This window comes from Oncorhynchus mykiss, chromosome 23, assembly GCF_057628025.1.
Source record: "Oncorhynchus mykiss isolate SJ-2025 chromosome 23, ASM5762802v1, whole genome shotgun sequence".
Classification (NCBI taxonomy): Eukaryota; Metazoa; Chordata; class Actinopteri; order Salmoniformes; family Salmonidae; genus Oncorhynchus; species Oncorhynchus mykiss.
This window is the reverse complement of record NC_143044.1, coordinates 30,330,371-30,355,631: the sequence shown is the minus strand read 5'-3', so window position 1 is coordinate 30,355,631 and position 25,261 is coordinate 30,330,371. Positions and strand designations below refer to the sequence as shown.

At 42.3% G+C, this 25,261-nt stretch overlaps 3 protein-coding genes across 6 annotated transcripts in view; 2 read left to right on the top strand and 1 right to left on the bottom strand.

Annotated features, from left to right (window-relative positions):
• dna2 (DNA replication helicase/nuclease 2) overlaps positions 1 to 12,827 on the top strand; it is a 34,466-nt gene extending 21,639 nt beyond the window's left edge. Inside the window, exons 7-23 of one of the 2 annotated variants that reach the window (XR_016491056.1) lie at positions 78 to 209; positions 321 to 549; positions 677 to 794; positions 910 to 1,063; positions 1,177 to 1,371; positions 1,712 to 1,945; positions 3,572 to 3,688; positions 3,781 to 3,890; positions 4,045 to 4,154; positions 4,720 to 4,941; positions 8,590 to 8,783; positions 9,049 to 9,288; positions 9,442 to 9,649; positions 9,849 to 9,938; positions 10,459 to 10,641; positions 10,825 to 10,971; positions 12,360 to 12,827. Coding sequence is in view for 1 of the 2 variants with exons in the window: in XM_021580991.3 (XP_021436666.3) it covers positions 78 to 209; positions 321 to 549; positions 677 to 794; positions 910 to 1,063; positions 1,177 to 1,371; positions 1,712 to 1,945; positions 3,572 to 3,688; positions 3,781 to 3,890; positions 4,045 to 4,154; positions 4,720 to 4,941; positions 8,590 to 8,783; positions 9,199 to 9,288; positions 9,442 to 9,649; positions 9,849 to 9,938; positions 10,459 to 10,641; positions 10,825 to 10,971; positions 12,360 to 12,413 (2,587 nt within the window). In the remaining variant the exon portion in view is untranslated. The remainder of the gene's footprint in view (positions 1 to 77; positions 210 to 320; positions 550 to 676; positions 795 to 909; positions 1,064 to 1,176; positions 1,372 to 1,711; positions 1,946 to 3,571; positions 3,689 to 3,780; positions 3,891 to 4,044; positions 4,155 to 4,719; positions 4,942 to 8,589; positions 8,784 to 9,048; positions 9,289 to 9,441; positions 9,650 to 9,848; positions 9,939 to 10,458; positions 10,642 to 10,824; positions 10,972 to 12,359) is intronic. The other variant, XM_021580991.3, reaches the window with a different exon arrangement.
• pbld (phenazine biosynthesis like protein domain containing) lies at positions 12,582 to 16,942 on the bottom strand. 2 transcript variants are annotated; one of them, XM_021580994.3, is made up of 10 exons: positions 16,679 to 16,942; positions 15,676 to 15,707; positions 15,434 to 15,533; positions 15,092 to 15,190; positions 14,871 to 14,980; positions 14,716 to 14,745; positions 14,539 to 14,627; positions 14,254 to 14,429; positions 14,112 to 14,174; positions 12,582 to 13,762 (listed from the first exon to the last, which is right to left on the bottom strand). In XM_021580994.3, exons 3-10 carry the CDS (start codon positions 15,516 to 15,518, stop codon positions 13,650 to 13,652), a joined length of 765 nt encoding a protein of 254 aa, XP_021436669.2. In that variant the 5' UTR covers positions 15,519 to 15,533; positions 15,676 to 15,707; positions 16,679 to 16,942; the 3' UTR covers positions 12,582 to 13,649. The 2 variants fall into 2 exon arrangements, with proteins under 2 accessions (XP_021436669.2, XP_021436668.2); XM_021580993.3 differs by lacking the exon at positions 16,679 to 16,942 and having other exon boundaries at positions 15,676 to 15,950.
• hnrnph3 (heterogeneous nuclear ribonucleoprotein H3 (2H9)) lies at positions 16,932 to 23,415 on the top strand. 2 transcript variants are annotated; one of them, XM_021580992.3, is made up of 11 exons: positions 16,932 to 17,889; positions 18,597 to 18,695; positions 18,829 to 18,984; positions 20,527 to 20,670; positions 21,185 to 21,323; positions 21,946 to 22,130; positions 22,253 to 22,345; positions 22,435 to 22,568; positions 22,739 to 22,874; positions 22,983 to 23,039; positions 23,145 to 23,415. In XM_021580992.3, the coding sequence occupies exons 2-11, from the start codon at positions 18,608 to 18,610 to the stop codon at positions 23,216 to 23,218; spliced, it is 1,206 nt and encodes a 401-aa protein (XP_021436667.1). In that variant the 5' UTR covers positions 16,932 to 17,889; positions 18,597 to 18,607; the 3' UTR covers positions 23,219 to 23,415. The 2 variants fall into 2 exon arrangements, with proteins under 2 accessions (XP_021436667.1, XP_090073391.1); XM_090217265.1 differs by lacking the exon at positions 21,185 to 21,323.
• The last annotated feature ends 1,846 nt before the right edge of the window (positions 23,416 to 25,261 follow it).

The window sequence follows — 25,261 nt, the reverse complement described above, 5'->3', positions numbered from 1 at the left end:
TGTGGGTGACCCAAAAAGTTATATTTTGCAGCTTTAAGTCTGGGTTTTATTGTAATTCTTCTCAACCCTCCTCATAGGTACACCCTGAAACTGACTCAGGAGGACATGAAGCAGGAGATTTGGGAGTACCTGCCAGCAATGACAGAATGGGCCAGAGATTACCTTCACACCTCTCCACAGGCAGGCAAGAAACTGTTAACTCTCAAATTGTGAGTAGTACCAACTCACCCCACCCCTAACTAATTTGATTCTCCATTCTATATCTTAAATAATCTTTTAAGACTGCCAGTTAAAAAAATGTTGGTCCTCCCCACCCACAGGCCAAGTGATGGGGCACTGAGCTGGCAGGACTCCGCATGCAGCATTGCTGTCACAGATTTTGTGGACATCGAGGAAAACATTTGGTCGCCACGTTTCGGCCTGAAGGGTAAAATTGACGTGACAGCAGGGGTGCGTATTCATCGCAAGGGCAGGCCTCCACTCAACAGGGTAATGCCTTTGGAGCTGAAGACTGGCAAAGAGTCCAACTCCATTGAACACCGCAGCCAGGTACTACACCAGTGGAACGAACACACACAGCCTGGCAGTCAGATAGCAAATATTGAGCTCTATGAACCATCCATGCGTTATGACTGCAACAGTGCTCAAACCAATAAAAACTCTTGTTATTGTCCAGGTCATCCTTTACACTCTGATGAGCTTAGAGAGACGCAGTGATGCAGAGGCAGGATTCCTGCTCTACCTGAAGACTGGCAACCTGCATCCTATAGTCGGGAACCACATGGACAGAAGAGGTAAGCCCTGACCACAAATATGTTTGGAATTTTATTTTCCATAGGGAACATAGTTTTTATTCATTTCTTTTGAGACAGGACCTCATAGTTGACTCATGTTCTATCTCTCTCTCAGAGCTGTTGAAATTAAGGAACACCCTGGCGCATCACGTTGGCAATAGTATGGAGAAGGAAGGCAAGACACGGATGGCACCTCTACCAGGGATCATCACAGACAGACAGGCCTGCAAGTGGTGTCCCCAGATCAGGAACTGTGCTCTCTATGACAGGTACAACTGCCTTCCTTCCAGAGTGAACTACTTATATGCTGATAGGAGATTCAGGACAACAGCAACTTCATGCCCTTAAAAATCAGCTTGTGTGTGTGTGTGTGCGTGCACAGGGCCATTGAGAGCAGGGCTCCAGACTACTACTCCAGTGAGTCACAGCAGTTGTTGGTGCAGCAGGAGAGTGAGCACCTGACAGAGGCACACCTGCTCTACTTCAGCCACTGGCTGCTCCTCTGTGCCCTGGAGACCCACACCATGGAGAGGAAGGGAGGCCGGCACAACATCTGGCTGCAGTCTGCCCAAGAGAGGTCCGGAAGAAATCTATATCAGATAATCTATAATCAGATGTGGTTTACATAATGTGACTTACAGAACTGTGAACATTGACAGTGACATATGTGAGCTGATATAGTGTTGGGGGGGTGGGCTATAATTGCTTGAAAAAATTACATGAGTTTTCACAATGGATGTTTGTTGAACAATTTATATCTGTAATAATAGGTCTTCAATCTGTTACATTCACTGACAAAATGTACTCTAAATTTGAATGCAAAGACATTTTATGCTAAAAGATTCCGCAACTCCCCTAATGGTGGTCCTCAAGCTTTTGCCGGTGATTTGGTGGTCTAATTTGTTTTTGGTGTCCAGGGAGAAGAGTGGGGGGTGTATGGGAAACATGCAGCTGATTGGCCCAGTGAAGAACCAGTCAGACGGTGTGTATATCCACCGTTTTGAGCGCCGTCGTGGTGGGGAACAGGGTGTGACGGGCTTGATTGTTGGCGACAGAGTTGTGGTGAGCGACCATGATTTGCAGCTAATTGGTGTGGCAGCTGGATACGTCACAGACATGAGCAGCACTGCAGTAAGCTGCTCCCTGGATCGGTAAGATGGCAGTATCAATGTCTTTCAAAACACTATGGTAATCTGGGAAGTTTAGTGAGTTTCTATATACAAAACCAGTCAAGTTTGGACACATACTCATTCCAGGGTTTTTCTTTTTACTATTTTCTACATTGTAGAATAATAGTAAAGACATCAAAACTATAAAATTACACGTATGGAATCATGTAGTAACCAAAAGTGTTAAACAAATCAAAAATATTTATATTTTAGGTTCTTCAAAGTAGCCATGCTTTGATGACAGCTTTGCACACTGGCGTTCTCAACCAGTCACCTGGAATGCATTTCAATTAACAGGTGTGCCTTAATTTGTGGAATTTCTTTACTTAATGCGTTTGAGCCAATCAGTTTTGTTGTGACAGGGTAAGGGAAAGGGGGATACCTGGTCAGTTGTCCAACAATGTATTCAACTGAAATGTCTTACGCATTTAACCCAACCCCTCTGAATCAGAGGTGCGGGGGACTGCCTTAATCAACATCCATGTCTTCGTAGGGGTGGTATACAGAAGATGGCCCTATTTGGCAAAAGACCAAGTCCATATTATGTCAAGAACAGCTCAAATAAGCAAAGAGAAATTACAGTCCATCCTTACTTTAAGACATGGAGGGTCAGTCAAACCAGAAAATTAAGAACTTGTGTGAATCAGGCCTTGATGGTCGAATTACTCCAAAGAAACCACGACTAAAGGACACCAATAAGGAGAAGAGACTTGCTTGGGCCAAGAAACATGAGCAATGAACACGAGACCGTTGGAAATCTGTCCTTTGGTCTGATGAGTCCAAATTTGAGATTTTTGGTTCCAACCGCCGTGTGTTTGTGAGACGCAGAGTAGGTGAACAGATGTTCTCCGCATGGGTGGTTCCCACTGTGAAACTGTGGAGGTGTGATGGCGCTTTGCTGGTGACATTGTCAGTGATTTTATTTAGAATTCAAGGCACACTTGACCAGCATGGCTACCACAGTATTCTGCAGCGATACGCCATCCCATCTGGTTTGCGCTTAGTGGGACTATCAATTGTTTTTCAACAGGACAATGACCCAAAACACACCTCCAGGCTGTGTAAGGGCTATTTGATCAAGGAGAAAAGTGATGAGTGCTGCATCAGATGACATGGCCTCCACAATCATTTGACTTCAACCCAATTGAGATTGTTTGGGATGAGTTAGACTGCAGAGTTAAGGAAAAGAAGCCAACAGGTGCTCAGCGTGTGGGAACTCCTTCAAGACTGTTAGAAAAGCATTCCAGGTGAAGCTGGTTGAGAGAATGACAAGTGTGCAAAGCTGTCATCCAAGGCAAAGGGTGGCTACTCTGAAGAACCTCAAATAATCTAAAATGTTTTAACACTTTTTTTCGTTGCTACATGATTCCATACATGTTCATAGTTTTGATGTCTTCACTATTATTCTACGATGTAAAAAATAAAGGAAAACCCTTGAATGGCTAGGTGTCCAAACTTTTGACTGGTACTGTGTGTGTATATATATATATAGATAGATAGATATACATACACATATATATGTATCTATCTATCGGTTTTAGCTCGTTTTTTGTTGCTATTTGTATGTGTATTCATCTGAAGTTGAAGCTGTTCCCCTCATTTCCATAGGGACCTTTCGAAGTGTTCCTCTGATGTTGTGTTCCGACTGGACCAGGACGAAGGGGTAATGGGATTGAGCACCCATCTGGTCAACCTCTCCAAGATGATGAAAAGGTCTCCTTCAAGGTCTGTTCAGTACTACTGCCTGAAATGGAAGTAACTTACCTCATACCTCTAATAGTAGGTATTAACTCATGGCTCCACCTCCCCCTTTGCAGTGAAAGACTAAGGGAGCTGATAGTGGATTTCCACCCTCCTCAGTTCATTGACAACCTTAGCAGTGTGTTGCCCAGGGAAGCTAAGGACACAGTCGCCAACATCCTGAAAGGTGTGTCCCCTGATTGGTCACCCCTGTTCCCCGCTCTCCTTTGTCTCACTTTAGTTGTTACCTTTTTATATTAACATTTTATTTATTTGCTAACTTAATTGCAAAGCTCTCCAGTGAACTATAACACTAACTTGGTGTTTCATCTCTGTCTCAGGGCTCAACAAACCTCAGAAACAGGCCATGAAGAAGGTTTTGCTCTCCAAAGATTATACGCTCATAGTTGGGATGCCTGGCACTGGGAAAACCACCACTATATGCACACTGGTAAGAGCAGTGTTTGTCATTTCCCTGTTCTACTTAGATACTCTGGGTGTATTTTGTAAATTCAATCTGGAGTGCCAGAGTGTGCTCAGTGTTGTCACATTGTCCATTTGTAAATTCCGAGCGTTAAGCTCGGAGCGTTCAGAGCGCACTCTGCCCGAGGAGTATGGTTGACCCGAGCGTTCTGACCTCACAACGGTAGTCAAGCACCCAAGGTAACTGGCTAACGTTGGATAGCTTGCTAGCTAATTCCAGACACAAATGAGGGAACACCTCACTGACCATTTTACTCACCCTAGACGAGCTGGTTAGGCTGTTCATGTTATCCAGAGCATTGGTGGCATTAACTGTGCTGCTGGCAACAATTTAATTACTATTTTTTTGCCAACGTTTAATGACACCGCCCATATTCAAGGGGTGTTGAGCGTTAGTAAATTAATCTGTTTTTCTGCACATTCTGCTCAATTTACGAACACACTCTCTGTGACCCTTGTTCGTGCAATGTATGTGTGAATGTGATCAACATTGGAATGGTTGTTGAGTCTCCTTCCTCTCTGTCCTTACTCAGGTGCGTATTCTCCATGCATGTGGCTTCAGTGTGCTGCTGACCAGCTACACCCACTCTGCTGTGGACAACATCCTGCTAAAGCTCCGGAGGTTCAAGGTGGGCTTCCTGCGTCTGGGCCGGGCTCAGAAGGTCCACCCAGACATCCTGGCCTACACAGAGGAGAGGTGTCGGACCAACGGCATCCACACACTCCCTGAGCTGGAGAATCTTTACAACAAGGAGGTGAGTGGGCTAAACTGAGGGAAAGAGGTGACTTAGAGCGATGCTCTGCCACCCAACTATGCTGCACTTAACCCAGGCTAAGGAAGAGCAGTTCCATGATTAGGGCTGTTATGTTGACCGTATTACCGTCACACTGGCGGTCACGAGTTATGACGGCAGTCAAATTCCGCTTGACCCGTTTTGTTATGGTAATTCGGCTTCTCCAAGCTCTGCTGCATTTTTATCTATTTTATTTCAAATCAAATGTATTTATATAGCCCTTCGTACATCAGCTGATATCTCAAAGTGCTGTACAGAATCCCAGCCTAAAACCCCAAACAGCAAGCAATGCAGGTGTAGAAGCACGGTGGCTAGGAAAAACTCCATAGAAAGGCCAAAACCTAGGAAGAAACCTAGAGCAGAACCAGGCTATGAGGGGTGGCCAGTCCTCTTCTGGCTGTGCCGGGTGGAGATTATAACAGAACATGGCCAAGATGTCCAAATGTTCATAAATGACCAGCATGGTCAAATAATAGGTCTGGGACAGGTAGCACGTCCGGTGAACAGGTCAGGATTCCATAGCCGCAGGCAGAACAGTTGAAACTGGAGCAGCAGCACGGCCAGGTGGACTGGGGACAGCAAGGTGTCATCATGCCAGGTAGTCCTGAGGCATGGTCCTAGGGCTCAGGTCCTGAGAGAGAGAGAGAGAGAGAGAGAGAGATCTTAAATTCACACCGGAGAAGTACTCCAGATATAAGACTGACCCTAGCCCCCCGACACACAAACTACTGCAGCATAAATACTGGAGGCTGAGTCAGGAGACACTGTGGCCCCATCCGATGATACCCCCAGGTAGGATATAACTCCACCCACTTTGCCAATGCACAGCCCCCACACCACTAGAGGGATATCTTCAACCACCAACTCACCATCCTGAGACAAGGCCGAGTATAGCCCACAAAGATCTCCGTCACGGCACAACCCAAGGGGGAAGCGCCAACCCAGACAGGAAGATCACGTCAGTGACTCAACCCGCTCAAGTGACGCACCCCTCCTAGGGACGGCATGAAAGAGCACCAGTAAGCCAGTGACTCAGCCCCTGTAATAGGGTTAGAGGCAGAGAATCCCTGTGGAGAGAGGGGAACTGGCAAGGGTGGTTCGTTGCTCCAGAGCCTTTCCCTTCACATTCACACTTCTGGGCCAGACTACACTCAATCATATGACCGACTGAAGAGATGAGTCTTCAGTAAAGAGTTAAAGGTTGAGACCGAGTCTGCTTCTCTCACATGGGTAGGCAGACCATTCCATAAAAATTGAGCTCTATTGGAGGAGGCCCTGCCTCTAGCTGTTTGCTTAGAAATTCTAGGGACAATTAGGCCTGCGTCTTGTGACCGTAGTGTACATGTAGGTATGTACAACAGGACCAAATCGGAAAGATGGGTAGGAGCAAGCCCATGTAATGCTTTGTAGGTTAGCAGTAAAACCTTGAAATCAGCCCTTGCCTTAACAGGAAGCCAGTGTAGGGAGGCTAGCACTGGAGTAATATGATTTTAAAAAAATGTTCTCGTATTTAACCTTTGTTTATCTAAGCAAGTCAGTTAAGAACAAATTCTTATTTACAATGACGGCCAAACCCTTTACCGGACGACGCTGGGCCAATTGTGCGCCACCCTATGGGACGCCTCTTGCACTGAAATGCACTGCTTTAGAATGCTGCGCCACTCGGGAACCCAATGGTCATTAGTAGCCTACCAAACTTGCTAACTGCCTGGTATTCAGCACTCTGTCTCTCTAATCACTCTGACATCAAGCAAATCTAATCAAAAATCTAATCAAACACTTCATGAGAGCCCATGAGCTTAGGTTGCTCAACATTTCTGTAGGCTATTGTTGTGGAAATTCAGTACTGAGAGAGACTTAGTCATTTCTTTAATCAATCATCTTTATTTAATATCGATTTATTTATTGCAATAATAAAACTGAAGACTGTTGGGCCGAGAGCCTACCCTTTACAGACAATTCGCAGTTTATATAGCTGATACCCAGAATGCTTGGTTCCACCCCTCCATATAGATTGGAGGGCACCATAAGTCACTTTGGGTTCATCCTGTGGTCATCTGCCTCTGGTGCAGTCTCCCAGATGCCAGGATAATTAGGAATACTGAGGCCTTTGTTCTGTTCCTCCAGGCTATCTATATAGCCTGGGTTGCCATTTGATTAGCTGTTCAGGGGCCTTATGGCTCCAGAAGGTGTTAAGAAGCCTTTTGGACCTAGACTTGGCGCTCCGGTACCACGCGATACCAGAGAACAGTCAATGACTAGGGATGCTGGAGTCTTTGGCAATTTGCCAATTTTCTTTGGCAATTTTTAGGGTCCTCTGATGCCGCTTGGAATAGAGGTCCTGGATGGCAGGAAGCTTGGCCCAAGTGATGTACTGGGCCGTACGCACTACCCTCTGTAGTGCCTTGCAGTCGGAGGCCGGGCAGTTATGCATCCAGTCAGGATGCTCTCGATGTTGCAGCTGAGGATCTGAGGACCCATGCCAAATATTTTCGTTCTCCTGAGGGGAAATAGGCTTTGTCGTGCCCTCTTCACAACTGTTTTGTTGTGTTTGGACGATGATGGTTTGGTGATGTGGACGCCAAGGAACTTGAAGCTCTCAACCTGCTCCACTACAGCTCCGTCAATGCGAATGGGGGTGTGCTCGGTCCTCCTTCGGTCCTCCGCAATCATCTCCTTCGTCTTGATCACGTTGAGGGAGAGGTTGTTGTCCTGGGACCACGTGGCCAGGTCTCACACCCCCTCCCTATTGGCTGTCTCATCGTTGTCAGTGTTCAGGCCTACCACTGTTGTCATCGGCAAACTTAATGATGGTGTCGTGCCTGGCCATGCAGTCACGGGTGAACAGGGAGTACTTGAGGGGACTGAGCAGGCACCCCTGAGGGGCCCCCGTGTTGAGGATCAGCGTGGCAGATGTGTTGTTACCTACCCTTATCACCTGGGGGCATCCCGTCAGGATCCAGTTGCAGAGGGAGGTATTTAGTCCCAGGGTCCTTAGCTTAGTGATGAGCTTTGAGGGCACTATGGTGTTGAACGTTGAGCTATAGTCAATGAATAGCATTCTCACGTAAGTATTCCTTTTGTCCTTTTCCTTTAGTATTCTTCATACTATAAAATAATGACACGGAATTGTAAGCAAATCTTGTCTGCTAAATGAACTAGTGTAGCCCACAGCTATATGGCATAGCCAGATCCGGGCCTAACATAAGGACAACTGAGTATGCTATTCTGTTCTGAAATCGACTACATTTTCTTCATGTTTCTTTAGGCCTATCTAAAATAAATAATGGATTTATTGTGATGATTTATTACTTGGATTTGTTAGACCTTTTAAATGTAGATTTTCCATTGTCTGCATCAGTGGCTTGTAGGCTATGGGTGGAAGCCAGGAGATCCTGAATGTGTTTGTTAATTAACTGTCAATTACTGTGAGACAGGCAGTTATTTGCTTGACAATCACCTGCTGACAATTGTATGACTGCCACAGCCCTATCGCATGATCTACAATTGTTCAAATGGACTCTCACAAGATGGCAGAACACAACCATTGAGAGACTACAGTTATCATACAAAAACGTTTATGTAATAACCCCTCCCATCTCTCCATAGCTGGTGGTGGCCACCACGTGCATGGGTGTAAAGCACCCCATTTTCTCCCGTCGTCGTTTTGACTTTTGCATTGTGGACGAGGCGTCCCAGATCAGTCAGCCAGTGTGCCTTGGGCCCCTGTTCTATGCCCAGCGCTTTGTCCTGGTGGGGGACCACCAACAGCTGCCCCCCATTGTCCAGAACAGAGAGGCTAGGTGAGTAGATTCTAGTGATGGGGTCAAAAATTGATAAAGTTACACCGGGATGTTATCGTTTTGACAAGATTGCAATATTATTTTTGCTCTAGCTTCACCAAAATGCAAATATTTGCCCTTCATAGCTTGTTCTCCATCTTTTTAAATAGGGCGACAATTTGTTTTCAGCACAATTTGTTTTATTTCCATGACATAGAAAAATCACAGTATCGAATTGCAATATGTATTGCGATTCTAACGGCAACATATAATATAATATCCTGAGGTCCCTGGCAATTCCCAGCCCTAGTAGACACATCTCTACAACCACCACCGACCCCACCTCTCAGGATCGATGAAACCAAACATACAATAAGAGTGTGGACTCTTCGAGTAGAGTTTCCTCTCCATTTCTAATGTTTCAAGTCGTCATTAGGTTGTTGGGTATGGACGAGAGTCTATTCAAGCGTCTCGAGCGTAAAAGTGAGGCTGTAGTCCAGCTGAACGTCCAGTACAGGATGAATAGGTGGGTTATTCTTAACAAAATCATGTCAACTATTTAAAACATTTATTTCAGCATCAATTTGTTTTTCTATTGTTTATCTATTTCTCTCAATGGTTACTGTTTCCTTTCGTCACACCCAACGTTTTTACACTAATTTCATGGTGGCCTCCACAGTAAAATCATGTCCCTAAGTAACACTCTGATGTACGGAGGGAGGCTGGAGTGTGGCTCAGAGAGGACTGCCAGCGCCATGCTGACCCTGCCCTCCCAGGGCTCTGTCCAGAGGGAGCTGGAGCTAAGTCTGGGCCGGCCGGAGGACCTGGCTTGGGTCCAGGCAGCTCTGGAGCCTCTCAACCCTGTCTGCTTCCTGGACACCACCCAGGTCAGTCTCTTGCGCCAATATTATTCTTGCAATACTCTTTATTTTGATTACTATATTTTACATGATGCCACAAAACTAAATAAGCATTTAAGTGTGGCTTGTTTGACCTGTGTAACGGTGTTGTTGGACCTTTGTATGTTATTTGACCTGTATATGCATGCCTCTTCTTTGAGTGCCTCACTGCTGCTCTGACTGACAGGTTCCAGCCCTGGAGACGGTTGACCAGGGGGGAATCAGCAACCAGACAGAAGCTGCTCTGGTGCACGGCATAGTCAGTCTGCTATTGAAGGTGGGAGCTTCAATGAAAGTCAAACGAAATGCACACATTTCAATGAATTAATCTGATTTACTTGGACTCACAGCAATGACAGAGATTGTATGTACTGTGTTAGAACAGCAGAACTGTCTTTGTTCCCCCCCACCCCTTTGGTTCAAAATGTCACTCAGTGCTCTGTTTTGTGATTGCTCTGCATTGATACATATAGAGGTAGTACTACACTAACCTGTTATTAACTGGGTGGTTCAAGCCCTGAATGCTGATTGTCTGAAAGCCATGTTATATTAGATCGTATACCATGGGTATGACCAAACATTTATTTTTACCGCTCTAATTACGTTGGTAACCAATTTATAATGGCAATAAGGCACCTCGGATTTGTGATATAAATGGCCAATATACCACGGTAAGGGCTGTGTCCTAGCACTCTGTGTTATGTTGTGGATAAGAACAGCCCTTAGCTGTGGTACGTTGGCCATATACCACACCCCCTCGGGCCTTATTGCTTAATTATACCCTTATGTTCTACTAGGCTGGGTGCAGGGCCAGTGACATCGGGGTCATTGCTCCCTACAGACAACAACTGAAGGCCATCTCAGGCCTACTAGCCGGGCCAGCCTTCAGCACTGTGGAGGTCAACACTGTGGACAAGTACCAGGGCCGCGACAAGAGCGTCATCATCGTTTCCTTTGTCAGGAGTAACCTAGAAGGCAATGTGAGTTGACCTTAAACCGACCATGTCTCTTGAGATCTTGACCTTTGTCAAAGTACCTCAAAATTGGATGGATAGTTAAAATAGATTCTCTGCAAATTTCAACATTAGTTATTTGTTAATAAATTGGACATATTGTATCTGTCGTGACATTTTTGATCTGTGTGAGACCTCGTCTGTTGCCAGCTGGGTGAGCTGCTGAAGGACTGGAGGAGGCTGAACGTGGCCATCACGAGAGCTAAACACAAGCTCCTCATGGTGGGCTCGGCCCCCACCCTGCGCCGCTACGCCCCCCTGGAAAAACTCCTCAACCACCTCACACAGGAGAGCATGATATCCTTTACACTGCCCAGTATGGCCTTAACCATGGCTGAGAGAAATAGTGGTGAATGGATGCTGTGGAGGTGCTATAATGTTTGTTGTATAGTGTCGTGTCTTTGGCTATGCCAGATTAAGTGATATGACATGCTATTCTATATTTTTTGTAATCTGTAATTAATATTACCTGATTGAGCTAATCATGTAAATGTAATTAACTAGAGAGTCGGGCACCACGAAATAATATTTATAGAGCTGTTATCTTGATTACAAATTACGTCATAAAGGAAAACGTCCCTAGCGGGCGGAACAGATATGACAGCTTGTTACACAAAGGAAAAGGGCTGGGTTTGAGTGAAAGAGTGGGAAGACTCAGGGACACAGGGAGAAGCTGTGCTATCGTAAATACAGTATCTGATGCATTCTAAATTACCGCCCATTTGGAAAAGGAAAATGCAATAAATATTTACTCTGAGCTGCTCTTCGGTAGGTTGGTGGTAGATGGAAGGCCGTGTTGCCAAACCGAGTCCTTTGAAGAATGTCTCTGGTTGTCAATTGGATACGTTGTAGTAACGGCGTTAGGTGATAGACAGGATACTCTCTGTTCCTTCCTAACCATCTGCTGTTGCTATCTCAACGGCTAGGAGGTATCACTTCTGTAGTGAATAAGAGTTCAAAGTTCATACCATTCGCAACCAAAGCTCACGCTGATGTTGGCTTCGTTCTGTAGTTATTATCTGAACCATTCTGACATAGGACCGTCGTCCTACATCCTCGGAACAGGAGGTTACATTGACGTCAAGGGCTTATATAGGAAGGGAGAGGAGGGCGTATTTGAAAAGGGTTTTTTTTTATAGCCCATGTCCCTTCACAGGGGCGGGCCACTGATTGAACAGAGCCCTTATGAAAACCCAAATCTCACATTTTAGAAGCTAAAATCACATTTCATCCCATCACGAATAATTTAATATTCAAACATTTAAATTGAACAACAATTCCATGTGAATCCGATAACTGATGTGTAGACTTTCCACTGTAGAGTTTGTCATCTGATCATTGATGAGAATGTCTCAGATGACAACCGAACTGACATCATATTCATTAAGTACCACTGCATATGTTCCATTGGTCAGATTACCAGAATATAGTTAATTTCCCCCCACCTTCTGATGTTCCCAGAATCTCTGTTAACCAAGGGTTTTGCAAATGTAACCTCACTAGGGTAGAGAGAGAAGGGAGGGAATAGGTATTTATGACTGTCATAAACCTATCCCCCAGGTCAATGGCAGTAGACATCAGTGTTTTACAGGTTTAAACAATGTTTTACAGGTTTAAGTTGTTGTTTGATGATTGATAATGATTACTGTTCAATCCACTCAGGGTGTTTGTTTTAACTGGCCCACGTCTTCCAGCTCCCTCCAGCAGCCCATGAGGTATTACCCACCATGCACCTGTGACGGGACATCTGATGTAGAACATTGCCTTTCCTCCACTCACCATCTGGAAATCAGCCTTTAGACTGATCAAGCAATGTATCGATTCCTCAATATTGATTACTTGAAATAGTTGATAATATGCTATATATTTTTTAATTCATGTTTTAACAAGAATCCATGGCAGCTATGTTTGTGGTGTTATTGTTTTAATTATTTTTATTACAACAGAATGTGACCATTCGAAAGTTGAAGTACAGGCACCATTTACACTAAATCTGCTATGTAGCAATTGCTCAGACATTGCCTCACAGACCTCCGTTAGATTAAGATTGGTCATTAGTCTTGTTTCTGAGCCAGTGCTGATTGTCGAGCTTTTACTTGTTATATTGACGTTCATTTTGAAAATTTCTATGTGAATAAATCATTTTAAGTGTTGTACATTTGTTTCCCTTGTGTCCCTGTCAGTAAAATTCCAGACTGTTGAAATACAGTCCTCACCATATGTATTTGGAAAATGAAGCATAAATTCTAATTCTGACTTCAAATGGGGGGACACGATTCATGAAGCGCTTTTGTCTCATTAAATAAGTTTTCTTTATTGGAACCAAATCTGCATTTTGGAGTCCAGACATGGGGTCACATGTAGAGAACAGGAGGTTACAGACACTTTCTTTTTTTGCGATTTCACTTGGTTTTCAGAAATTTACCCTAACCAGCAATACACTTCCTCATGCTTATGTTGCAGTGCCAGAGTTTAGATAAGACATGAACAAAAGTTTGAACACCAAAATAAGTAATTTTAAGAATGGCAACGCTCTGTGTATATAGTGTTGCAACCAATATGTATGAAAATACCCTCACATTAAGTGACATTCTGTATTCTCGCCTCCTACTCAAAACTTGATCTCGAATCCAAAATGCTGGGCTATAGAGCCTAAATTTTAATTTAAGATTACTGTCCAAATACAAATGGTGAGGATTGTATGTTGAGTGTTCACTAGAGCGGCAGGTAGACTAGCGGTTAAAGACTGTTGGGCCAGTAACTGAAAAGTCGCTGGTTCGAATCCTGAGCCAACTTGGTGAAAAGTCTGCCTGTGCCCTTGGCATGGCACTTAACCCAAACCTGTAAATCGCTCTGGATAAGAGCATCTGTTAAATGACTATTCCATTGTATCAAATTGTTAATCTCAAACTCAATCTGTAGCCACAGCTAGGTCTACAGATTATTTGGCTAGGTTGACGTGAACAGTATAGCCTCTACACAGTTAGAATCCCTTGCAGGACGGTTACAGCCTGGCCAGCGATATTCAGTCTGCCATCATCCCGTAGTTCCAGCTCCAACTCCCCACCACGACTGGAGCACTGATAGGCTGTCACACAGGAGGAGAATGCAGTGTGGTAGTTCTTTGAATGATATATATATACATTATTTATTTATTGGATTTATTTTACTCTAGATGTACCTGTCCATCAATATCTGTAAATTGATTGGGTTCTGTGCAATGGAATTTGAACTCCATGTTGCACTGTTTACATTACCCACCGCAGAAGGTTGGTGGCACCTTAATTGGGGAGAACGGGCTTGTGGTAATGGCTGGAGCGGAGTAAGTGGAATGGTATCAATCACATGGTTTCCACGTGTTTGATGCCATTCCATTTGTGCGGTTCCAGCTGTTGTCATGAGCCGTCCTCCCCTTAGCAGCCTCCACTGTTACCCACCCAGCATCTTTTTCTTGCCCAGTTTCTCAGACCAGTAGCCTGCAAGGACAGTATGTGCAGAGCCTGCAATGATGTAAAAACAAACCAAATTAAACTTTCTAAAAGACTACAGAAAAGACTTGCCAATGTCTGCTGTACTTACCAGTCACAGGGTCCTCAGGAATCCCAAACCAGGGGGAGAAGTTTCTGGAGTAGAAGTCATAGCCAGGCTGACAGCCAGGGGCTCCAATCATGGTGACAATCAGACCCCTAACCCTTCCTCCAGTGTTTACACGGAGAAGAACTGCTGGGTCTGGCTGCAGGGATGTGAGCACTGACCTAAAAACCAAACAGTCACTTTTTCAATCCCTTTCAAGTGAAATTTGCCATTCCATCCTGTTTCCCAGCACCAGTGATAATGTATAAAGTAAGTTTTTTTTTTTGTTACCTGTCACAAGTGTCAGCAAGGCGCACCATTAGCTTTTTGGTGGTGCCACAGAGGCACACTTCTAGAACCGGCTGGTCTCCCACAGCAGCCTGCGCATTCATATTCAGACTGATGGACATGATCTTAATTCTTCACCATAAATTATAGAAACAGTGGTAAGAAGGATGATGTACTTACATTAACAATGTCTTTAAATTCATTGAGACCCTGTGGATATGAAGTTTCAATTCTGAAGTTACATTAATTTGCAAAGGCTTTTATGCAAAACTTATAACGTGTACAGTGTATATATATGTTGAACATAAATGTGCCACATTGATTTCATCACCTACCAGCGGAGTAGGTTTGTTCAGAGGGAACTCCATCACTATAGATTCCCCCTTTTGTTGCACATACAGCTCTCCACTCAAAGTCTCAAATACCACTTTTGCGTTGACATTTTCTTTAGGAAGGGAATTGTGGGATAGAAACAATTGAATTGCACTATATGTTTGTACTAGTTGCCATTCACTTGCTTACATGTGAGATACTGTTATGTGACAGTCATTCTTACTTTTTTTGTAAAACAGTACAGCAGCTGAAGCTAGGGTGGCATGTCCACACAGAGGAACCTCATTGGTGGGGCTGAACCAACGCAAGCGGAAGCGTGCTCCTTCAATACAACACATACCAAAATACATACAAGTTCCCATGTCAGTAATCTCAGGATGTTGTGATGAGTTGATTTACCTTTTCTTTCCTGAGTCCCATATACTCTCATTCTCATTGGCATCAATCACCCCCTCTTGGTTAATTGCAATAAAATAGAGTACCACCAGATGGCAGATTTGGAAAACTTCTGCACAGAAATAGAGTACAGTTTCAACTCTATTTCAGAATGTCTCGAAAAAGATACCTGAGCTGAAGTCATCTTTTGAATTTAGCCTTATGATGAAGGCAGTCTCTGACAGGTTCATCTCAGCAGCAATTTTCTGGTACATATCATCCTGCAATTCCTGTTTGGTTTTGAACAGTCAACAGTATTTTTTTTGCATGATTACTGGTTAGATAACTTAAAGCAAATACTAATGTTGATTATTCAGCAATACATGAGAATATGTAATAAGATGTAATTATGTATAAAGAAAGTATACTTGCATGTAAAAGGGGACAAACTGCTGCAGGATTTCCTTTGAAAGGTAAATTGGTAAATGCATCAACAATGAATACTGGAATCTCCATTACTTATTAGAGTGGCCTATGCTGATTTCCCAGTGAGAAGTGCAGAAGTTTAACAGCTGCACGCCTCCAAATGGACTTTAACCAGTGGGTGTATCATCCCAAAAGTCTAAAGTCCATTGCTTCCTCTCCTTTTCTCCTTTCCTTTGTCTGCACTCACTTGATAGTGCTGGCTTGGCTAGACAATCTCCCCAATAGAATAGGCCCACCTTGAAATATTGCTCGTCTGTCTTTTTAGGTAGTGCAGATGAGCACGATATTTAATTGATTTCATAGAAACGGACAGGTGTAGCTATCTCTCGGTGCGCATCTGCCCTGGGTTCATTTTTATTTATTTTTTCAAAATCACAAGGAGGAACCCATCTTAAACAGGAGTGCGTTCAGTTTGATTCCACATTTGCTAGGTTACGTGAAGGTTTGTACTGAAAGACACATTTCGCCAAAACCGTGTGCGCACCATTCTTCAACAGCCTTTGCGGTCAATTATTTATATATACACTAGATGGTGGCACTGTATTAAAGCCACCATGCCCCCATTCTGGCACTCCCTCACCGCTGTAAAAATATATATATTTTGGAGGCTATAGAAATGTATGTATTAATGTCTACATAAATTTTTGCCACATGTATTCTATTATAGATACCTTAATGCATCATTTTACATATTGTGACCTAAACATAAAAATAAAACATGAAAAAGTACTGTCCCCATTATAACAAACATATACCTAAATACATGTAAATTTGTCATTCAAACATTCTAATTGAAATACTGAAGCATTCTATTCATTCCTATGGAGAACTGCGCCTACTGGGTGGGGAGTGCCAATATGAAACAATTCTAGGTAATTAATTTAATTATTATTTTGGCCAAATGTCATATTCACAAATGTAAATGTCCAAATAAAACACATTTTCTTACCTTACAAAATAAATTGAACCAAATTTTAAGACAATTAAATATTCTACCAACAAAAAAGCTGTTATGTCTAAGTGTGTGTGTGTCCCTTAAGGTCCTTGTGTAATGTGATATTGTACCCCCTAGCCCAATTGTCCTTTCTATATTCGTTCTATATTCTTGTGTTCCCCCATGTACTTTTTGTATTGATTTTGTTTATATTTAAAAAATAACATTCGTTAAAACACGTCATCTGGTCCAACGGTCGTTTCGCGCCGAACTGCGCATGTGCAAGTCATCAAATTAAAGTCACTCCTTCGATATAAGAGTTGTTTTTGACGAGAATGAAAACTTGGCAGTTTGTCGCTTTAACGAGGTTGGAGTAATAACATGTTCAACTACTTAAGACATTGGCTCGAATCTAGGTTGTGCCTTTAGATTTAGTGAAAAGTAACAACTAATTAATAATTTTTCACATCTCTTATTGACTTCTCAAACTACAACTCCCGACCTGGGCCCAGATTCACAAAACACTTCTTACGCAAAAACTTAAGAAGCTTATTAAGAAAAACAACAAGTTAATAAAATAGTTCGTAAGTGCAATTCATCAACACTATCTTAATATTGAATGATTTTTTTTAGGAACTTCTCAAATATCTTCTTACAAATGTTATGTGGTTGTTGCTAGACAACCGTTTTAGCAAGCTATTTATCTAGTAATGGCAATCATGTTAGCATATTTCTTACTGAGATTATTGTTCTAAAACATGTTCTTGGGTGTAAAATAATCAATTGTGAAATTTTCAGATAAAGTTTGTGTGAATTAAACATGTTCAATGGCTTTCAGGAGCTTTTATTCTGACTGCCCTGCTTAAAACAAGGGTTTAGCTTTCTTGGAATTAATAATTTTATTTTCAATAATCTAATGTCTTCTTAATTTTTAGTTTAAGGAGAAACATAAGAACATTTCCAATAACCTTTTTGAGGAATAGCAACTTTGCTTAACTTTCTTCTTAAGTGTATAGTTAAGGGAAAAGTGCAATTAAGAACGTTTTGTGAATCTGGGCCTTTGGTAAATTTGGTAAGCGTTCCCAGAAGTCTCGCGATGTTGCGCCTCTGCGTTTAGAAACTGCTAGAGGGCGGCTGTTGGTAGAAGAGGTTTTATGTTCTCGCGACATTACCTGCTGCGGAACTCCCTGTCACCTGAGAAGAACTGAGACCGGGGAAAATAAATTGTAAGACGCGTTTTATCATTTTATTCCCAATATTTGTGTGGCTTCCTATTGAAATATATAATGCTTTTTTTGTTCGCTTTGGAATGGATATATTTTCGGAACTGGATGGACAGTTTTGTTTTCTGACCTAGACCGTTTGACCGTTACGATGTCCTAGCTAGCTAGCTTAGCAAGAGTTGGCTAGCTAGCTAACGTTATTTAGCGTCTACTCCGGAACAAGACTGGCTAGCTAGATAGCTAATAATGTATTGTCGAAAACATACCATTATCTATCTGGATAGTTTATGGAAATTGGTGTTTTAGTCACAGAGTCAGTAAACTATCAAGGACATCTATAATGACAGAACCCAATTAACAGCGCTTGAGTGAGAAATGAATCTCTCTGATTTCATTCTAGCTAACGTTAACTATCAAGACTTGTATAGTCAAAAAAAAAAGACCGGTAACCTTGTAGCTAGTTAAGTTAAACTAGTCAATAATTGCGAGGTTCGCCAAAGTCCCAAGAAGATGCAATCGACCTTGAGGCAAACAATTAACATTAGCTGGTTTAACTAGTTAACAATTAACGTTAGCTAGCTCATGTTAATTACTAGGAAATCTAATTCCACATGTAGGCCTAGCTAGTACTTTAGTAAGGTTGTAAGTTTTATGCACAATATTGCTAACGTTAATGAAGACTTGTATTGCCCTTTTTAACCATGGTCCAGAGGAAGAGACTATGTCTGTGAATGATGATGGGTATGTGGTGAGAATTCGTGGCTTGCCTTGGTCCTGCACCCAGGAAGAGGTGGCAGGGTTCTTCTCTGGTGAGTAGGCCTCGTTCATAAAACTGAAAGTGGTGGCATTCAATAGTCACTTTATCGTTTGTTTGCACCTGGCTGGAATAATGAAGGCTCAATGAAGAAGGCTCAAATTAAGTTAATCTTGTGTATCTTGCAGATTGTAACATCGTCGGGAAAGTGAATGGAGTGTGCTTCACGTTTTCCAAAGAAGGAAGGCCCAGTGGAGAAGCTTTCGTGGAGCTGAAATCAGCAGAGGATTTTAAAAAAGCCATAGCAAAGGATAGGAAACACATGGGTCATCGCTATATTGAAGGTATTTTGTCTGACAGATCTCTAATCTGTCTGTCGTCACATTTAGACTTATCAATCAGTCAGCTAGTTGTTATTCAGTATATTATGACCGATGTTGCCCGCTCAAGGATTGACATGAAGGGTTGTCCGGGACAAGTGACCTGAGCAGTTGCGCAAGTTGAGCCTGCTCAGAGGTTGCCCCATTGGGCAGGTTATTTATTATTATATTTTACTGATGATAACCAAAATATAAAGTATTTCAGTAGTCTGGTCTAGAGGTCGACCGATTTTATAATTTTTCAACACCGATACCGATTATTGGAGAACCAAAAAAGCCGATACCGATTAATGACAATTACAACAATACTGAATGAACACTTAAGTTAATATAGTACATCAAGAAAATCAATTTAGCCTCAAATAAATAATGTAATGTGTATAATTTGGTTTAAATAATGCAAAAAAAAAGTGTTGGAGAAGAAAGTAAAAGTGCAATATGTGCTATGTAAGAAAGCTAATGTTTAAGTTCCTTGCTCAGAACATGAGAACATATGAAAGCTGGTGGTTCCTTTTAACATGAGTCTTCATATTCCCAGGTAAGAAGTTTTAGGTTGTAGTTATTATAGGACTATTTCCCTCTATACCATTTGTATTTCATTAACCTTTGACAATGACAACAGCCACCCTCGAAGCAGCGTTACCCATGCAGAGCAAGGGGAACAACCACTCCAAGGCTCAGAGCGAGTGACGTTTGAAACGCTATTAGCGCGCGCTAACTAGCTAGCCATTTTACTTCGGTTACACCAGCCTCATCTCGGGAGTTGATAGGCTTGAAGTCATAAACAGCACAATGCTTGACGCGCAACGAAGGGCTGCTGGCAAAATGCCTGAAAGTGCTGTTTGAATGAATGTTTACGTGCCTGCTTCTGCCTACCACCGCTCAGTCAGATACTTCGATGTTTGTATGCTCAGTCAGATTATATGCAACGCGGGACACGCTAGATAATATCTAGTAATATCATCAACCATGTGTAGTTAACTAGTGATTATGATACGTTTAACTAGCTAGAAACTTACCTTGGCTTACTACATTCGCGTAACAGGAACTCCTTGTGGAGTACAACGAGAGAGAGGCAGGTCGTTATTGCGTTAGACTAGTTAACTGTAATGTTGCAAGATTGGATCCCTCGTTCTGCCACTGAACGAGGCAGTTAACCCACCGTTCCTAGGCCGTCATTGAAAATAAAGCTGACTTGCCTAGTTAAATAAAGAATATTAAAGGTGTCCAAAAATACAGATTTCCGATTGTTATGAAAACTTGAAATCGGCCCTAATTAATCAGCCATTCCGATTTAATCGGTCGACCTCTAGTCTGGTCTTTCTGATTCCTCCCCAATGTGTTTGTGGAAATAGTTAAGTTTATACTTTCGGGCAAGTGAACATAGTCTTCGGCAACCAAAAAATACCCATGACGGACAACCAAAAAAGCCCCAAAACTTGCCCACCTACCGAGTACCTTTCAGATCTTAATGTCAATCCTTGCCGTTCCTGTCCGGTCTTGTAGTTTTCAAGTCAAACCGTAGCGAGATGGACTGGGTGTTGAAACGCAGCGGCCCTACTGACTACGACAGCTGCAGCGGGTGTATGATACGTCTCCGGGGACTTCCTTTTGGCTGCAGTAAGGAGGAGATAGTGCAGTTCTTTGCAGGTACATACATAGCGTTGCTTTAGTAAGGTGTCTATAAACAAAGTGTATGTCTTAAACTATGAATGCAAAAACAGGCCTATTGCTGGATTAGAGTTTTCAGCCATTCAAGTAAGTGCATGACAAGCAAATACAATTCAAAATAATTAAATCCGTATTTGGCTTTATAAGAATGTGGTGACTTAGTATAGCATGATATTCAATCTCTTATAGTTAAATAACATACATGCACACAAATGTACAAATATCTGTTTATAAAACCACACGCAAAGTCACCACATCTTCTGGATGGCATGATGCTGCTCTGATGTTACTGTTCTTTGAATAACATGAAGTCAATGTGTTCATGAATAAAGTTCAGCAGTATGTTCTTGGGTCTTTTGGTGTGTCTAATACTAAGAGATATCACATTGAAATAGTCAAATAAAAGCGGAAAGGGTTTTTCTTTTGTACATATGGGAATGTTGCAGCTTTTAACATGTCTCCCCTTGTGGGGTTATTTGTCCTTGGGTTAAAGGGTTGAAAATCGTGCCAAATGGGATAACATTGCCGATGGACTACCAGGGGAGGAGCACAGGGGAAGCCTTCGTGCAGTTTGCCTCAAAGGAGATAGCAGAAAAGGCACTGGGGAAACACAAGGAAAGAATAGGGCACAGGTGGGGACGGAAAGTCTGGGCTGGGTATTAATTTTATGACTAATATGGGGCGGGGGGTCATGCATCTTTCCTATAAGTTAAAGATGGTATGATCATTCATAAATCACACTTTGAATATATTTTTTTTGTTACTTGGACAGTTACCATGCTTAATCTGGGCATTGTCTTCCATTGAATTTATTTGTCAAGCAGTGCAATGGGGGAAAAGGGAATTAAGATCAGTGCTGCAGAATTGAGAGCTTTGACAGTACAATAGATATTGTATGACAGTACCACCATAGAGCTGTTAATAGCTGAATTGTGGGAACTAGGCTATTTATGTCAGAGTGCCTTCTAATACTGCATCATGATGAAAGTGCAAAGTCAAAACCTGCTGTAATATTAGCAGATTATGTGAAAGCTGTGCCATATTGTTACTGCTATTGCTAAAATTAATAAATTGTATTATTCCTTGCCCCTCTAGATGTACAATAAAGCTATCTGTTTGACGCCAACTATTTGGCTTAGATAAAGTTGCCCATATGAAATCATGCACAATGTCTTGTCTGCTGATGTTCTCCATATGGCTATTGTCCCATGTAGTGTTCTTGTCATAACCCCACCTGCATTTAAACCCATTCAGGTACATAGAAATCTTTAAGAGCAGCCGGAATGAGATCCGGGCTTACTATGAGCTCCCCAGAAGGATGATGGGGCAGAGACCCAGTCCCTACGACAGGCCCATGATGGAGCGAGGTGGGTTCTTCCCTGGTCCAGGACGGGGGGGTGCACTTTTGGACCAAATGCGTGGAGGAGGCTACAGTGGGGGTATGTGCAATAGTTTTGGTTAGTGAAGTCAATTTAGTGTTTGTGAATGGACTGGATTGAGGATGGCCAATGGTCTGAAAAGATGATAATTGATTCCCTATTCTTTGTGTCTGTTTACGTAGGCTATGGCGGCTTTGACAACTACAATGGCTTCAGTAATTACTGTTTTGGCAATGGCATGTTTGATGACCGAATAAGGGGCGATAGAGGAAGAGGTAAGATATGCTCTTTCCTTTTTAGTGTCACACTGAAGGTGTGCCTCCATTTCCTTCTCAGGAAAATGTATTCTGTGCTTGGCTTGCAGCTATAGGTGGCCATGGCTACGGTGGTGCAGGTGATCATAGCTCCCACAGTGGCTCCCACAGCGGCTTCCATAGTGGCCATTTTGTACACATGAGGGGCCTGCCTTTCCGTGCCACTGAGGGAGACATAGCCAATGTAAGAATCACATTTCTCTAGTACCCATAATCACTCCCATTTCTTCTTCCAATGATGTCAACACATTTTAAAGTAAATATTGACAGTCCAATTATGTAACTTGGAATTTATACAATCATGGTGGTCAGAGCAGCCCCTTACTCTTTGGCGTGTATGCCTTTTTGGTTTAGTTCTTCTCCCCATTGACTCCTGTGCGAGTTCATATCGACTTTGGACCAAATGGGAAATCCACAGGCGAGGCCGATGTTGAGTTTAGGTCTCATGAAGATGCTGTTTCAGCTATGTCGAAGGACAAGAATCACATGCGTACGTGGATCCCTACTTTGTTTTACCCTGTTATGATTACCCCACTCTCAAAATGAACCATAAAATATAACCTTTTTTAAAGGGAATTTATTTATTTTTGTTCCCCAGAACATCGATACATTGAGCTCTTCTTAAACTCAACTGCTAGTGGAGCATCTGAAATGGGTAAGTTTCTTCTCTCACCTGCCTGTATTTCAGAAAACACTCAGACAACAATGGTTGAATCAATGTTTAATGCCATTTCTGAATTTATTTCCTGGTTGGTTTTAGGCCGCGGCGGCGGTTTCTATGGTAACTCAGGAGGCATGGGCTTGAGACGGAGTGGACTGAGGGGGATGTTCTAAACAGGAGTAATCACCATTCTAAACCAAACGTTCAAGTCTTGAAGATTTGTTTTGTATTTGAATGTTTTCACATGTTCAGAAAAAGTACCTACTTAAAATATTTCCAGTCTCAAAGAGTGGAATAAAAAGTATATATTTGAGCAGTTGCATAGGCTAACCAACTATTGTACATTTTACTTAATACATTTTATATTTAATTCTGTGTCTCAGTTTAAGATCATTTCAAGACCATTAGCTATAATGCATATTTTCGTTAATTACTACTATTGTTAGCTAATTTCCCCTCTGTCTGCATTTTTCTACGCTTTACGGCTTGATTCAATCAGATCGAGCATTAACCTGTGTGTGGCGGTTTTGGATGTGTAACTGCGGTATGAGCTGACAAATCGGTGAACAGCTGCTCGTGTCAAACAATTCCCTCATCTCTACCATGTTAGAAGTTGAAAACGGCGATAGAAGTGTAGGCTCTATCGATGATAGAAATGACTAAAATTTTTAAAAAAAATTGATGTTAGGCTATAAATCCCCCCCCCCATCCAAATTAACGCGAAAACATGCCTCAGTTTAATTCGAGTGTTTGAATTTAACAAGGATGGATGAATTTATAGCGCTGCTGCGGGATTATAAAATCGGGTGGTTTCGTTGCATACAATCGCATTGTCCGTGGTACGGTAACGCAAGGAGCCTCATGTGGATTTGACAGCTCTAACACAGTACCACCTCTGACACCATCTGATTGAATTTAGCCCTTAGACTTGAAAGTCATTGCTAGCACGGGTTAAAGTGCAGAGGGAGGGAGGGGGTTCAGTGAAGAGTCCAAAGTGTAAGAGAAGACTTAGACAGCGCTCTCCCTGCCTTGGTCTTTTTACAAACATAGATCCAGGCTCAAGATGCGTATGTGGCAGGCCCTATTCGGGTGACTGATGCTCTGGAATGGTGGTATGTTCATGGAAAATCTACCTAGAATTTACAAGCTATGTCAGCTATTGATATCTAAATAATTTGAATTATAACAAATGTATTAATGCTACAGAGATGTTTTATAATTCCAGCCAGTAGTTTTGAAAGTAGCGCTCATGAGCCAAAACGGGTCCCCTGAAAATGTTGCATAAAGATGGAGTATTCAGATATAGCCAATTATGACTATTGTAAAAATTCATGAACATTTGCTTTTTGGTCTTCCTTTAAGGTTAGAATCATATTTTTAAGATGAATTGTGGGGTTTGACTTAGTTGCTGTGGTAACTAGTGACGACCTCTAGCACTACCCACAGTTTTTAAATTATGGTGCGCAACATGGTTCAGTGTGCCAATAAATCAGCGCGCTAGGTTTATAAAAAAAAATAAAAAAAATGCATCTGTCTTGGAGCTAGAATTGGGATAAAGTTTACTGTGCTAAAGATCATACAGGCTGAGTAATGGAGAGCTTAGCAAATGAGTCATTTGTGGTACAGTGCCTTCAGAAACTATTCCTTTGTGGTACAGCCTGAATTCAAAATGGCTTACATTTCTCACCCATCTACCACATAATGATAAAGTGATTTCTTTTTTTCACATTTAAAATAATTAGCAGAAATCTATTTTACATACAGTACCAGTCAAAAGTTTGGACACACCTACTCATTCAAGAGTTTCTTTTTTTTTTTTACTACTTTTACATTGTAGAATAATAGTTAAGACATCAAAACTATGAAATAACCAAAAGTGTTTGAAGAATCTAAAATATATTTTGATTTGTTAAAGTAGCCACTCTTGGCATTCTCTTAATGAGCTTCACCTGGAATGCTTTTCCAACGGTCTTGAAGGAATTCTCACATATGCTGAGCACTTGTTTGACTGCTTTTCCTTCACTCTGCAGTCCAACTGATCCCAAACCATTCAATTGGGTTGAGGTCGGGGGATTGTTTGAGGCCAGGTCATCTGATGCAGTGCTCCGTCACTCTCCTTGGTCAAATAGACCTTACACAGACAGGAGGTGTGTTGCATCATTGTCCTGTTGAAAAACAAATGATAGTCCCACTAAGCGCAAACCAGATGGCATGGT

Coding starts and splice junctions, on each gene's coding strand:
- hnrnph3 (XM_021580992.3), top strand. CDS start 18,608: ATGTCTGTGAATGATGATGGGTATGTGGTGAGAATTCGTGGCTTGCCT. Junction 18,696..18,828: donor GGTGGCAGGGTTCTTCTCTG/GTGAGTAGGCCT, acceptor TGTATCTTGCAG/ATTGTAACATCGTCGGGAAA. Junction 22,346..22,434: donor AAGGGGCGATAGAGGAAGAG/GTAAGATATGCT, acceptor CTTGGCTTGCAG/CTATAGGTGGCCATGGCTAC.
- pbld (XM_021580993.3), bottom strand. CDS start 15,759: ATGGAGATTCCAGTATTCATTGTTGATGCATTTACCAATTTACCTTTC. Junction 15,534..15,675: donor CAGTTTGTCCCCTTTTACAT/GCAAGTATACTT, acceptor AAAACCAAACAG/GAATTGCAGGATGATATGTA. Junction 14,981..15,091: donor TGTACTGTTTTACAAAAAAA/GTAAGAATGACT, acceptor CCCTTCCTAAAG/AAAATGTCAACGCAAAAGTG.